Source organism: Calidris pugnax, unplaced genomic scaffold (genome assembly GCF_001431845.1).
Source record: "Calidris pugnax isolate Ruff unplaced genomic scaffold, ASM143184v1 scaffold15, whole genome shotgun sequence".
In the NCBI taxonomy this organism is placed as follows: Eukaryota; Metazoa; Chordata; class Aves; order Charadriiformes; family Scolopacidae; genus Calidris; species Calidris pugnax.
Window position 1 is genome coordinate 4,427,076 of NW_015090774.1, and position 14,955 is coordinate 4,442,030.

At 38.4% G+C, this 14,955-nt stretch overlaps 1 protein-coding gene and 1 long non-coding RNA gene across 2 annotated transcripts; one reads left to right on the forward strand and one right to left on the reverse strand.

Annotated features, from left to right (window-relative positions):
- Positions 1–6: 6 nt before the first annotated feature.
- PPID (peptidylprolyl isomerase D) lies at positions 7–14,607 on the forward strand. The gene is made up of 10 exons (XM_014943618.1): positions 7–465; positions 1,407–1,547; positions 1,986–2,092; positions 5,942–6,130; positions 6,889–7,011; positions 8,610–8,716; positions 11,295–11,436; positions 13,762–13,848; positions 13,929–13,971; positions 14,376–14,607. Exons 1-10 carry the CDS (start codon positions 180–182, stop codon positions 14,462–14,464), a joined length of 1,314 nt encoding a protein of 437 aa, XP_014799104.1. The 5' UTR covers positions 7–179; the 3' UTR covers positions 14,465–14,607.
- On the reverse strand, positions 2,939–6,881 carry LOC106889001. The gene is made up of 3 exons (XR_001412241.1): positions 6,568–6,881; positions 5,531–5,663; positions 2,939–3,517 (listed from the first exon to the last, which is right to left on the reverse strand). It is a non-coding gene; the product is annotated as an uncharacterized LOC106889001 (long non-coding RNA).
- Positions 14,608–14,955: the final 348 nt, after the last annotated feature.

Consider the following 14,955-nt stretch of genomic DNA (forward strand, 5'->3'; position numbering starts at 1 on the left):
GAGGGAGGTGTCCGCGGGTGGTGCTGGGGAGCATCACCGCCGTCGGTGAGCCCGGCGGCGTGGCCCCACGCAGCCTCGCCGCACCGCGCACGGCCGAGGGGCACGGTGCCCTACGCTGCGTGGCTGTGGGGTGTCGTGCGGCCGGCACACCTGCTGTCGGTGCGCCCAGCGCCGCCCCCATGGCAGCGCCCCGCCGGCCGGGCCGCGGCTCCCGCCTTCACACCCGCCACAGCATCACCGGGCCTCGCCGGGCGGCCGGCCTGGGCCGCGGTGGCCTGCCCGGGGAAAAGCTCAGGCAAACCAGCCGTCCCGACCCAAACTTGGCACGGCCAGTGTTGCCAGAGGTCATGCAAAAATCTGGGGAAACGGTCAAAGTGGAAACAAGTAAACAGCAACATGGAAGCTGGAGCGGTATTGGGAAGCACAGGGTTGCAAAATTTCCATCGAGGCGGCCTTTTTGTCAGGGTATTGCCTCTCATTTGTTCATCCTACCACTCAAAAGAATAAAAGAAGAACGTCTGTAAGATGATTTGCCTTTTATTGACTTTCAGTTGTCTAATTTGTTTTCATTCCCGTATTAATTAGAATTAATGTATTTACGCTTAGCTTCCGGTAGGGTTATGTTAACTAATTGACTGTGAGGCTGATGAGAAAACAGGAGCATCAGCTGGTGGCAGCTGCTAGGAGTGAGAAATAGCTCTCCGAGAAGCCAGTTTCTGGAAAGAGGAGAATTTGACACAGAATCCATTTATCGACTATTACAGGATCTGTTAGCTATTCAGGTTTCACTTCCCCAGCTAAAACATGTACACTTTTTGTTTTAATGATCGTTTGTAGTGTGTGTAACTCTTAAATAGCCTTTATTTAGATGCATATTAAGCGTTACTGTATATTAGTAAAATTGGGCTTTAAGGAAACGAGGAGTAAGGTTGGTGTACATATTTGGCATAAGCTTTTTGATCAAATAAAAGTTTCTACAAAAGAGCCTTTTTTTAATTGTATCTATTTTTGATTGAGCAAGCTACACGTCTATGTTAAAATAGACATGAAGTAAGTATGCATGTTAAAGTACATAATTTGGCTTTAATATATATGCGTGTGATTTCCCACACGCATTTTTTTGGGGGCAGAAAATGCATTTGGCATTTTTTTGGCAGAATCTGTCTTTATTCTCCCCAAGTTATTCTTGATAGTGGAATTCATTGTTGGTAGTAACCTTGCTTAAAACCTAATGTAACTGTGCCAGCAATTGCCATGGAACAACCCTAAAATATAAATTTAATAGTAACCTAAATAAAAATAATTAAATCTGAAACATTAATTTCATTTGCCCTCTAATGCTCGATACCTCATCATGCCAAGGACAGGACTTAAAAATAGGTCTCATTCTCTCTTTGTCGTTTCAGTTGGACGCATTGTCTTTGAATTATTTGCTGATGTTGTACCTAAAACTGCTGAAAATTTCCGTGCGTTATGTACAGGAGAAAAAGGAACAGGGCCTACCACTGGAAAACCTCTCCATTACAAAGGATGTCCTTTCCACCGAAGTAAGTTCTATGAAATCCTTTCTTTTCCTGGTGGTAACCAAAGTCCTCCATTATCAGTATTTGAAATAATTTAAAGTAATGTTTTGGAGCACTTGCTCAAGAAATAACTTGACTGAAAGTAAGTTTTTGACTTTTTGATCCTCCTGATAACTAGATGCTTTTACTATCTGTTAACAATAGTAAATTATAACTTTACTTGTAATTTAGTAAAACTAGTTTACCATGAGTTGTGAATAGGTTGAGACTGACGTCATGTAAAGCATTAAATATCAAGTGATGTCCATTTAACTGAAAAAGAGTACTTAGGGGAGACTTGATAAATAACAGGTAGGTTTCAGTTTTTTCCGTGGTGACAGGGATTGCTCTTCATCTCTGAATTGTTTTTCTTCATGCCTTTCCTGCCTTGCTGCTGTATTTTATAATTATTTTCTTTTACAGTTATTAAGGAATTCATGATCCAGGGTGGAGATTTCTCAAACCAAAATGGCACGGGTGGAGAAAGTATATATGGTGAAAAATTTGAAGATGAAAACTTTCATTATAAGGTACTTTATTGGAGATACTAATTGTGTTCAATTTTTGAGGTTTCAGTGATTTTTATTTTTCTTCAAGTTCAGAATTAACCCTCTTTAGTTCAAGGCTAACATATTTTTAAGCATTGGAAAGAATGCAGCAAGAAAGCCCCAAACTAGTTTGTACTTAAAGTCTTCGTTAAATACAGAATACATGTATGAATACATACGAAGGGAAGTCAACCGCATTAAGACAACTATAGCTTAAGTTTTCTTTTTAATTGCATCATCAGAAGTTCATTTTAAACAATTTTTTAGTTCTTGTTGAAGTAGGGCTCCTATTTTAAGTGACAAATTCTGTCACTTTGAAGCTTATATAGTATGTCAGCATTAAATGGATTTCATGCTTTTTTTTGGTATACTAATAAAATTCATAAGATTAAATGTGAGAAATACCTTTCTGATTTAAGAAGTGTGGAACCCATGGTAAATTACAGAATTAATCCAAAGGAAAATGTAAAAGAAAGCATTTTCCCCACTACAGTTATTTTCAATGACATGAGAAGAAAAAGGCTGTTTATGAATGGCTTTTTTTTCTCACCAAAAAATGTTGGAAGAATGCGCAGTGAACAAAGCAAGCTTTTGAATATGCAAGGTCTGGATTTGAGGATGTTATTTTAAGAGATGCTGGCTTTGATGGCAGAAATTGCTGCCCCTTCCATTACGACTCCCACTCCCGTACCGGAGCTGACTGTTTCCTTCCCAGCAGCCGTTCCTGCCGTCCCACAAGCGGTGCTGTCAGCCCGGCTGCGGGAGGAGGGAACTCTAAAATGGTCTTTGTCCTCGAAATCAACACATAGTGACACCAGGAAGACTGCAGGTGCATGTACTTTACACACACAACAAGTACAATTTTTGAAAAGTTTTTTTCTCAGGTTGTATCCTGTGTCTTCTCTTGTTTCTTTTGCAAAGGCATAACCTTCAAAATGTCTGTTACCATTCTTCAGGCTTCTCTTTGTCATCAAAATAAAATGCAGTTGATGCCTCTAGGGTCTGTCTTTTGACATAAGATTGACTTCTCTTTTATGCTTTTGAAGAAGAAAAGTTTGCCTTCTCTGTTTTCAAATTTTTTAAAGCATTTGAGTTCTACCTTTCTTTAAAAATGGGTATTCCAGAAAGGAAAGACTGCTTTTCACCATACTGTACAGCAGGTCTGTGTACCTTAAGCCTACAATTTATACAGTATTTGAAGATCTCCAAATTTAAGTACTACCTGTGCAGTGTGACTTACATTTTTTGGCTCGCAGACTTAGCTATTCTGGAGAAAAGTGGCAACCACAGTAGTTGTTCTGGGTGCTCATCTGTGTGCTCAGCTGTACATAAAGGTCTGTGGCTGGAAGAAATCCCCTGTTCTTGAGCTGTCAGTAATCACATCTTGAACTTGGGCGGGAGTACTGCCTGGAAACAACAAAAATAAGATGTTCTGCAAGTACCCCATGGACAGCCAGGACACCTGCTGCTGTGGGTGTAACAATTCTCAGCACTGGCATCGACCATTTTCCTATTGTGTTACTATGTGATAGCAAATGAATGACTCCTCAACAACACTCACCAAAAAACTTACAGACATCCTTGTCCTGTGGTTAAAACAAAGCCCAAACTGCAATTATGCTTGCCTCTAAACAGTATTTCAGGAAAATAAAGTATGGCAATCCTCCACTAATCAGGCGTCAAAGTCCATGATCAAGTTCGGAGCAGTAACTGGAGATGTAGCTCCAGCATTCATCACAGTGTTAATGCCAGTTGTGAGGGATGTTCCCTGAAGTCTGGCGCTTGCATGGTGGTGCCTGTTTGTATGTTTCCTGTAAATTGCATTAAACTGGAAGACTTTGTGGGTAGTCAGTTTATGATGTCAGATCAATTTCAATAGGCTTTTTTTGGTGTCACTTCTGCAGCTAAGGGCTGTGCTGTTGCAGAACACCCAACTTACACAGTCCTCAAGCACTGTTGTTACCATGGCATAGTTTTGCAAGCCTTGAATCTGTCAGATAATCTGATTATGTCTGGACTGTTTTACTCGCTTCATAAGCTTACAAAATGACAAGCAGAAACCATCATGGGAAAGACACTCAATTTATCTGCAGTGTTTTTCCAAACACTCACAGCAAGAAAACGCACGAGTGTCAACAGTTCTGTTCATAAATAGGGACTCTCAGCAGGGGACTAATGTTGAGACGTGGTCCCAAATGAAATGGGGTTGCATGTGAGTATCAGAGCCACCAGACTGCTGTCTGTAACTTTCCAACTTGTCCTCCAAATCTTTACAGACAGTAGGGAAACCTGCAGGTGTAAGGCAACACCAGAGCTTATTGGTACTTGGCTCTTTGTTTACAAACCATTGCTGTTCAGCATTAGTTGTAATTGAAAAAAAAAAAAAAAAGGAGGGGAGATTTACATGTCTTATTCAGCTTCTTGAACAGTGAGTCAGTGACCAGCCTCACATGTTATTTGCAAGAATCTCCTATGGGGGTACCCTTTCTGTTTAACTTTTCAGTAATTACGATGCAAAATGTCAGAAGAAGACAAAGCCAAGATTATTCCAGTAGCCTTCTGCTGGCTTGGTGCAATTCTAGCTCTCAGCTGTACAACCTTTTCCCAGAGCTCCTGAGCCAAATCCTGGTTGAGACTTATTGTGCCCTATGACCAAATGAACACCTCAGGCATGGAGTTCTCTCTACTACCATGGAAATCCAAACACTGCCTGGGAATGCAGTTTTCAAAACAACGTGTTCTTCAAAGTGGCAGAGACCATAGGGACAAAACAGATGCTTAAATACAGCTGTCTCATATTGTTGTCTCAAACTAATCAGCCTCCCGTTGAGCTCAAGGTCTACTTCACAGCAATTTCTGCTTTCATTTCTTCTGCGCTGCTATACTTTTTTTTTTTTTCATCCTCCACTCCTCCCCACAATATCAAGTTTCCTAGGAATACCACAGCTTGCACGCTTCACTCATACCACGTCTTGGTGTAACATACTGACTTGAGTTAAACAAGGTTCCTTGCACTTAATAACCAGATCAACTTGGGGAGAGTAATTTCTTAATGACTGTGTCATGCCAGTTTAACAAGTAGAGTTCACCAACATATATGAGGAGTACATTTTTGCAATACAAGGGAAAATGAAATAATCTGTGTGATGGGGCAAGATAATTCTTATTTCAAAGAAGGAAAAAGTACTTATGGGAAACAAGATAAAACAGTAAATTTTTGTTAGTTTGTAGCCTGGTAGCATAAACCAAAACAATTAGATGGTTAAAAATCCCAACAGAATAAAAACTCTCTCTCTAGGAAAGTGAAGGGGTTAAAAAGAAAACCACCAACCTTTAAATAATAAAGACCACAGTCCCCTAAACCCATAGTTCTATGACATACTTTGTGTGAGTAGCACTTATAAAGTGAACAATACATACCTGCCTTGGCAGCTTAACATTAAAGTTGGTTTAAGGGGTGGTTTGCTTTGTTTCTTGAGGCCAGTGGTCTTGAACAATCCAGTGAGGAACTCCCCAGGTCTCTCAGGTGATCTGTCTAAACTCAGCAGCTGTGCTGGGGATGGAGTGTACAATGAGCAGACACAAGTTACAGCATCGAGTCCCACGTGTGGCTTTGCTTGCCAGACTGCTAGGTGGCAAGTGAAGATGCAGAGCTGGGCAATTTGCCCTCTTCAGTCACAATGCATAGAATCAGTTGCCAACTGTAACTGGTTTGCCGAATTGTCGTTATGGCTGTCCTTGCTATATACATTAATAGCCTTACGGAATCGTATGTACGGGTTTTATAACAGACCTTTTATACGTTGGTTGTGATTTTTTTCCCCACTGCAGCATGATAAGCCAGGGCTGCTGAGCATGGCCAACGCGGGACCTGGCACTAATGGCTCTCAGTTCTTTATTACAACGGTTCCTACTTCTCACCTGGATGGCAAACATGTGGTGTTTGGCCAAGTGATCAAAGGAATGGGCGTAGTTAAAATACTAGAAAACGTTGAAGTAAATGGAGAAAATCCTGCTAAGGTAAGCAAAATCCAAAGCACTTAGGGGTTATGTTTATTCTTCCATTATATTGTGTATATTAATTTCTTCTAAATGCTTGGTGTAATGTTTAGAGCTATTAAATGTTAACCAATTATTTTTACTAGCAGTTTTAATTTCCATTTTACAATCCTTCTTAAGAGGCTTTTGTTCTTTTGCTGTAAATTTCCACAAATGATTTATGCAACACAGCTGTAAGGGTAGAAGCCTTTCTCAGGGTGAAGGTGGAACTGCACAGCTAGAAGTGCAGGATGAGTGATGAAATTAAAAGGTGGAATTCACAACCCTACCTAAGTGATAGGTAATTATTATGAATTTTATGTCAGAAGTTGTATTTCTGTAAAAGCAATTGATGTGTAGGTCACGTCAGTTTGTGGTGGTTTGAAAAATTAATACTTTTGTAACTTTTAAAGACTTACCAGTTTGAGAAAGAACCGTCTTCTCTAATGGAGTAGAAATCCCATCCTTTGGCAGCTCAGCTTGGGGCAGTTCCTCTTCCAGCCTCTCCGTGGAGCGTGGGGATGGTGTTCTTGGACTGCTGCTCCTCTGGAGGCAACACTTCTGTGATAAAAGCCTTTTGATGAGGATAAGCTAATGATGTGATGGGTTTCTGAAATCAGCGCACCCAAACAACAGATGAAAAAGCATTTTTACTGAATTTCAAAGAACACTCAGAAGTTGTGGCTTTTTTGGGGGGAAATTGTCTTAATAATACTGCTATTTACATTTTATTTTTTCAGTTGTGCGTCATTGCAGAATGTGGAGAGCTAAAGGAAGGAGATGACTGGGGCATTGTTCCCCAGGATGGATCTGGAGATGTTCATCCAGATTTTCCTGATGATTCAGATATAGACCTGAAAGATGTAAGTATTTTTCTTTTAAAGTATTTTACAGAACGCAAGACTTGCAGGTAATCTGAGTTACATGGTGTCTATGATGATGTTCACTAAGCCTTTTTTCTTAAGAATTGATCAAGGTCCTGATCAAATGGTGACATTCAATTTTAGGAAAGAGAATGCTGTGGGAGGGGATTGCTGTCTCTTTTTTTCAGTGCTAATTGCAGCTCATTTTTTTTTCCCCCCCAGTAACTAAAAATGAAAATACTTACAATTATTACACTTAATTTCTTTCTGTTCTGTTTCTTTTTTTGTTTATGTTGTAGTGACAAGTTGCAATTACTAGAACTCCATCCTGCAGGTGGCTAACTTAATGTTGCATGTTTTCTGTGCAACTTTTAAAATGTTCACTCTTAAAAAGATTTTTTTTCTCACTAGAAATAATAAAAGATCAACCTTTTAAAAAGATTTTTACTACCTCAGAGCTAGTCGTTCTCAATTCCCAGTATTTGTTTGCTTTTCAAGTTGTTCAGACTGAAGGAAGACCTTTTGAGAATTAGGGAGCAGACTGGTGAAAGCAGCTCTTCTGCAGGTTTTACTTTAACATGAAAGAGAAATAGACAAATAGTGTAAGTCAAACAGTGTTTTCTGAAAGGGGAAAAAAAGGGGGCTGCATGTATAGATTCCAAATACAAAATTAGAAGTAGACTAGTAAAAAAAATTACAGCTAGAAATCTGAAACTCCTTGTCTGGCTATTGAGAAGCACTTCAGCTTGTGAAAATGTTTTTGGATAGCATTTGCTGTGGTTCAGAACTGAAGCTGGCAGGTGCTTGCCTCCTTTAACCTTAAACTTGTTCATATAAAGTAACTACAGAAACCGTGGTGACATTGGTCTCAAGCTGTGATCAGTTTTTTTCAAGGTCATTAATTCGAGTTTTACAAATGGCGATATATACATTTGACAGAGCTTAAGACAACTGTGGTACAGAGAGCAGTAATTCTAAACTATTTATTGCCACTGGAAAAGTAACTTAACACTTGAAATGTATGCCAGTCTGGAAACAGAAATGATGGATTTGATAAAGACAGGCAGTTGTTCTTTTTTTTCCTTCCATGTATGTTTTAAGTGTTTTGAGAGCAGGAGAATTGTGTTGCTACGACTTCTAGTTTGAGAGCGTGCAGAGTTCCGGTGACTAATAGCATTTTGAGAAGTAGAAGACAAAATTGCCTCAGGAATAAGGCAGTCTTGGTTGAATACTTTGATTGTTAACATGTCTTTTCTATGTATAATGGTCAACACCTTTATATATAGCTCTGTGTGGGTAGCAGCATTTAGGGGGAAGGAGTTAACTGCTGTGTCGTCTCTGTTATTTTCTCACCCTTTATACTGTAGAAAACTCATTAGGAAATTCATCTTTCAGACTGTTAGTTACATAAAGTGGAGAATACTATAGGAGTGGTTTGAAGCTAGTATTTGTCTAAAATTGGAATATTTTTATTCTGAGGTTTTTATAATAATCTTTGAAAGAGGATGGACATGGGATCCTACTGTTAAAACATGAAGTAATTCAAGACTTATTTCCTAAGTACATTCATACTTTATATTTTCCATCTATTTTATTAGGTTGACAAGATTGTGGCCATAGCAGAAGACATAAAGAATATAGGAAATACTTTCTTCAAATCGCAAAATTGGGCAGTGGCAGCTAAAAAGTATAGTAAAAGTTTACGGTAAGGCTATCATCATTCAATCAGGTAGTTCCTATAACCCAAGTTATTACTGCAATCAAGCAATGATATGTGTATTTAAGAAGTGCCAGTTGCTGTGCTCGTTACTTTTTCTTCCTTTTGTAAAAGAAAGCCTTCTGAATCTCAGAAATATCTGCTTGATTTTTAGCTACTTATTCAGGTAGGTCTTGTACTTATTGCTAGGTAAGAGCTATAGGCAGGAAGTATTGTTTAAAATGGACTAAATTTACTTTTTTAATACTCTTGCTCTGCTGGTGTATAACTGGGAAGAAAAGCACAATAGTCTAGTCAGGATAGTTAACAGACAGGAAAGGAGGGATTTCTCTGCTTTCTGAAAACAAGTAGGTTTAGGAAATGGTTAAGTTCAAGAGAGAGCACCCCCAAATGTGACCCTTATCAATTTTTTTTTTTTAAGGCTCCATACCATCATCCTGACTCCATGTATAATTCAGACTTACCTTTCAAATCATTGTCGTTCTGCTTTTGTTTCCATACTGCTCCTCTGCTCCTTTCTTCTTTTCATGCTTTTTGCTTTATGCATATGAACTGCTCGTAAAAACTTTCAAAAAAAAGTTATACTGACCTTTATCATGGCCGTAATGATCACTGGTTAATTAGTGGTAATTATAATGAAAGAAAAATAATTCAGGTGTATTTAATGCTTCAGCTGACTGGGTTTCAAACAAATCATGTCTTTCTGAAGCATAAAAATGAAGCCTTTAATTACAAGTATCAATCCAAGTCTCCTCCTGCCCTCAAAAAGCCTGTTATAGACCCAACAGAAACTGTGGACTGAACAGGATTTCTGTGTAATCCTTTTAGAAATTATACAGAAAAAAAGGTTGGGATGGCTGGAATGGATCTTTAAGGAGCTTTGTGTTGTATCTGTCCATTTCCTCACCCCATTCTTAGGTAAATATCAGGTATAATTATGCCATCCCTTACAATCAGTTGTCTTGCTTACTCTTAACCACACCCTATGAAGGCTCTCCCAGTTTGAGCAGGTGGCTTCTATTTGGTGCTTATTTGTCCTTGTAGATGGAAAGGACAGTAACTTTTCTAGAATAAACAAATCTGATCATTCCAGCTGTTCTTTATAGGTCATACTTTTGTCAACATGTCCTGTTGTTGTGTCTTAAAATCTCATACTTTATGTGGGATGGTGCACTTCAGGTGGCACTTTGCCAGGTCTGACAGGAACAGAATAGTTCTTATCATCTCCCACGTCTTATATACAGCTCACCTAGCAAACCCTCTGGCAATGCTGGTTTTTTTCTTGTTACAAACCATAACCATTATAACCTTCTGTTCTTTTTCTTGTCTTACTGCTGCTTAACCGTTTTTTTTTTTAATATATAAGAATGGACACCTTTTTGTTAAAAAATGTATTACTTCCTACTGTCTCCCTTGATATTCATCTTACTGATTTCTTTGGCTTGGAAGCTCTAATTTTGTTTCCAGAGTGCTTGCAGTCTTTAATGTTTTGGTGGGATTTATAAATATTAGTAGTGTATTCTGTTTGTTTTGAACACAGTTTTGTATTATAACTCTCCTTAGCTTTTTACTGCATTCTCTCTCTTCTGGTTTTCATTTTTTGCATGATGCCCAGCAAGTGGAAAAATCACTGTAGCTATGTCTAATTTACTTTTAAAATATTGCTTTTTTTCTGTGGTCCAAAGTTGTATACGAACCGTGCAACACTCAAAAGACAGGGCATGCAAAAAAATTGAATTTACATAGGCACTGATCTGCAAAGACTGCATTGATCATGGCATGCTTAAAATATAAGGAAACGTGATTTTTACTGTTTAAATAAAACCCACAGAAGTTCTATCAAGTAGGCCATTAGAAGTGTTAGAGCTTTTATATCCGCAACAGACCTCTGCCACTTGAAATAGATGTGACAGCATTAGCACTTTGTAAACGAAGAAGAATGAGCTAGAGCTTGCCTCTCTGTTTGTCTGTGAAATAGAGATGCAGTAAATGAGGGGGTTAGACCTCAGCCAGTGTCAGTTTTGAAGTTCAGGAAGAAAGTCATGAAGGAAGACAGCGGAGAAGAAATGGGAGTTACTAATGCTCATACAATGCCCTTCTTTACAAGGTGAAGTTAGCTTCAACTTTCGGCCATAAATGCCTAAATTCATTAAAATATTACTGAGGGAACTGAAGAAGAGTTGAAGGTTCCCATGAATGAGGAAGGTGCAGTGGTGCTGTTGACTTTTGGCCACTGATGAGCAATGTTTTTTGAGAATAAACAGTCATTGAAAGAAATTCTAATGCTTTCATGCCATCTAAAACAGTCCTAAGAAAAATAATGCTATTAGTACAGTGGAGGGAAAGGAGCTACAGGAAAACATTTGCCAATGAGTTCATCTTTTTTTTCAGGGTAGGTCTTAAATATTTAGTTTAATAAATATTTGTAATAGTGGAGTTGAATCTGCTTTAAAGGTACCAATTTGGAGAGGCCAGTTGACACCTCTCTGTGGAAGGATGGCTGAGGGAGGACAAAATGGAAGTTGCAATGCTAATACGTGTTCTTTGCAAATCTGTTCTTCTGCAGGTATGTAGAAGCTTCTGAAGCAGTGGCAGAGGAGGCAGACAAACCAAAGTTGAAGACTGTTGCTTTGACCTGCGTTTTAAACATCGGCGCTTGTAAACTAAAACTGTCGGACTGGCAGGGAGCCATCGAAACTTGTTCAGAGGTAAATTTAGTGCTTAGTGCTTCGATTAACAATGGGCCTGTAGAAAAAACGGAGACTGAAATGACAAAGTCTTAAGAGTTTTCTGACGAGCTTATGATTGATTAACAATGGGCCTATAGAAAAAACGGAGACTGAAATGACAGTCTTAAGAGTTTTCTGACGAGCTTATGATTTGAAAGTAAGCAAAGTGGAAGCTGATTGTGAAGCTGTTACTAACTTTCCAGTACGTTATGTGGCTTTTTAAAAAAGATTTTGGAATTGAAATTACTGATTGGAAACAAACAAAAGAGGGCTGTTGCTTACTGCCAGAAAAAGTGCACGCTGTCACCGTCAGTTTTGTTTCCTAAGAACAGAGCTAATTTTTCTATTACAAAGAATTAAACGGTCTTCAGTGAAAGAGGAGTGCTTTTCACTGGCAGACTAGTATGAGCAAAACATTTCACTTGCTTTTAGATTTGATGGTCTTGTATTTTGTTTGCTGAAGTGACTTTTCTAACTAAAGCCCTTTCAGGTAGGCTTAGTGGTGAAATGAAACAGGTGAACAGGAAGAAAGGAAACAATAGATAGGGAAATATTAAAAAATAATAGAATTGAAGAAAAAAAAAAGGAACAGCGATATAGACATACTGACAGAATTTAGTACCTTTGAGGAAACTTTAAAAACTCAGTCAAACTCTGAAATTTTGAAGGAAACGGAGTAAAGAATGCTCTTACCTGTCCGCAGAGGATCCTGAGCAGCATCTCCTAGGACTTCATGCTGAAAGCAGGAGTCTTGGCTAATCTGTGTGTGAGGAGAAGTCTTTGGAGAGCTGGGTTGCTTTCTAGCCTGCTGACAGCATTACCATGTGGAAAACTTTCATAAATGTATCTTCAGAATGGACAAATGGGGGATGGGGAGAGAAAAAAACCACACAAATACTGTGTAATGTGGTATCTGTCATCTAGAAAAAGGTAAAAACGGAAATACCATTTAAGTGTTACAGATATAAATTATTAATTGTAATACTTGCCACTGAGGAAAAAAAAAAACTTTTTTTTTGTTTCTTTAAGATTACAGAATTGTTAGGTAAAGGCAAGTCTATAGCTGTAACAGACTTCTGTAATTATTTAGCTTATGCCTCATCCCAAGTGTTAAACAGCATTTCAGTGCTTTAATCAGAACACCAGTTTCCTAAGATTAACTAGTAGAGTTCAAGGTAATTGCTAGTAAGAAACTATACATTTTTACTTTGATGATTTCCTAAGGCCAGAGGTGTTTTAAATTAACAATCTGTAGCTCGTGCATTTGGTGTAAATAAGGAACTAGAGTGGCTGAACCTGTTCAGACAAACCTTGCTTTAAAATAGCTGTAGGCACGATGGTTGAGCCAAAACCAGGGAGTGAGACCTGTCCCTACGCAGTACGGACACCTCGGTTCCCAGTTAGTAAATGAAATTAATAAGGCCACACATTCATTCAAAGAGATTTCCTCTAATCACTAAGAAACTGTATTCTTTAAAATAATTTTTAAGAAAATAAAAGGCACACTATAGAATTATCTGCAGTAAGAAAAAAGAATGTGATCTTTGCAGCCAAGAAAACGAAACACCTAGCCAAATTAACTGAGGTACTTTGAATAATTTAAGTAATCAAATAGCAGAACAGTCTCTGTGCCCAGCCATTGTATTTATTTCGATACTGTCATGTTAGAGCTGGCATATCCATGTTAGTGAAACCGTTCATCTCCAAAAAGTAAGGACTGGAACTTGGCAAGGTTCCTGAAGCCCGAGATGCGTTGCCTGCCTGTATCTTTAGAGCCTTCAGTGAAAAAAGCTTTACAGGAGATCAGCGTGTTTTCTTTATGATGCTATTTGAGGGTTTGGTTTTTTTTGTGAAGGAGCTGCATTATAGAGAGTTGTACTCTGAGAGTCAAGGTTAGGATAATTTGAACTGCAGCAACACCTTTGCCTGACAGATACACACACACACACATATATATATAAACATAGGTTCCATTTTATCCTCATACATGCTCATCCTTCACAAATTGACAGATACACACACACACACACACACACATATATATATAAACATAGGTTCCATTTTATCCTCATACATGCTCATCCTTCACAAAAGACTACTTCTGGTGCAGTGGCATTAAAACTGATGAGCTAGCTCTTCAGTGTGCTACGGTACACCAGTCCTTTTTTACACGGTTAATGTTTTGACAGCTTACCCTCAAACCAACTGGGGAGATTGTCTGCTGGTGTGAACTGTGCCATTTGTGGAGATGGGAGGCTGTGAAGTATGTGAAATGTTAATGCGACAATTTTATTACATTTACAGGCTCTTAAAATAGATCCAGCAAATACTAAAGCTCTCTACAGACGGGCTCAAGGATGGCAGGGAATAAAAGATCTCGATGAAGCACTGGTAATGATCACAATATTTAATATATTTAAAAAAAAATTAACAGTTCATCAGAACATTAATTTATATTTCTCTTATTTTAGGCTGATCTTAAAAAGGCTCATGAAATAGCCCCTGAAGACAAAGGTAAAATAAAGCAGTTTCTTTATTTTTTTTTTTTTTTAAATGTAACAACCAGGGTAGTATTTCATAGGAAATCTTACCAGTGTGATGCCTAAAGTGCTGACGTGCAGAGCCCACTTAGGTGGAAAACCCGTTTTTATACAGCATCTTGTATAAACCATCTTCCTATCTCACAGGGGTCTTTCTTATGAACTTTCTTAATTTAAGATCTTAATTAAGATTTTTAACTCAAATTCTGCATTGGCACTGATACTACGCTAGTTACACCCTCCTCTACCTGGGTAAGGGATGAGGGTTTGTTGCTGCTAGTGTCTGACCTAAAAAAAGATGAAATGCAGTCTGTACACATCCGGAGAGCTAATGTAAAGAGGTTACTCACCTGTGTCATGGATGTTCTTTCTACGCAGCCATCCAGACGGAAACGCTCAAAATCAAGCAGAAGATAAAAGCCCAAAAGGAGAAAGAGAAGGCAGCTTATGCTAAAATGTTTGCTTGATTTTTTTTTTCTAAACTCTTAAATCTATGCACTAACTCATGCAAAAGGATAAATGGAGCTGCTTCTTTCATTTGCCCTGTACTGCAGTTTTCAGTGTTTACAACTCAAAAGTCTAATAATAAAGACAAACTGTTCAAAGGTGATGTGCTTTTCTTTTTTTAAGCTGTAATAACTCATGTTTTGTCACTCAGGTGTGCGTCTGACAAGTAAATCAGTAGTGGTTGTGGTTTTGCAGCTTAATAATTAGTGCTTCCTAAGAAGCTTAGTTTAACACTAAGACAATTCAGGCAGTTTTTATTAAGAGTTTTTATTAGAGCAGGCCTGATTTCTTGTAAGGAATAAAAATGTTGGTAGACATACAATGAGGGTGCAAGTATTACACTTTTTTTTTTAACCACTTTACAGGTTGTATTGCAGATGGGCTCCCTATTATCATCAGGAAAAAAAAAAACACCTTAACTGTAAATTTGATGTTAAATGCGTAACACTTA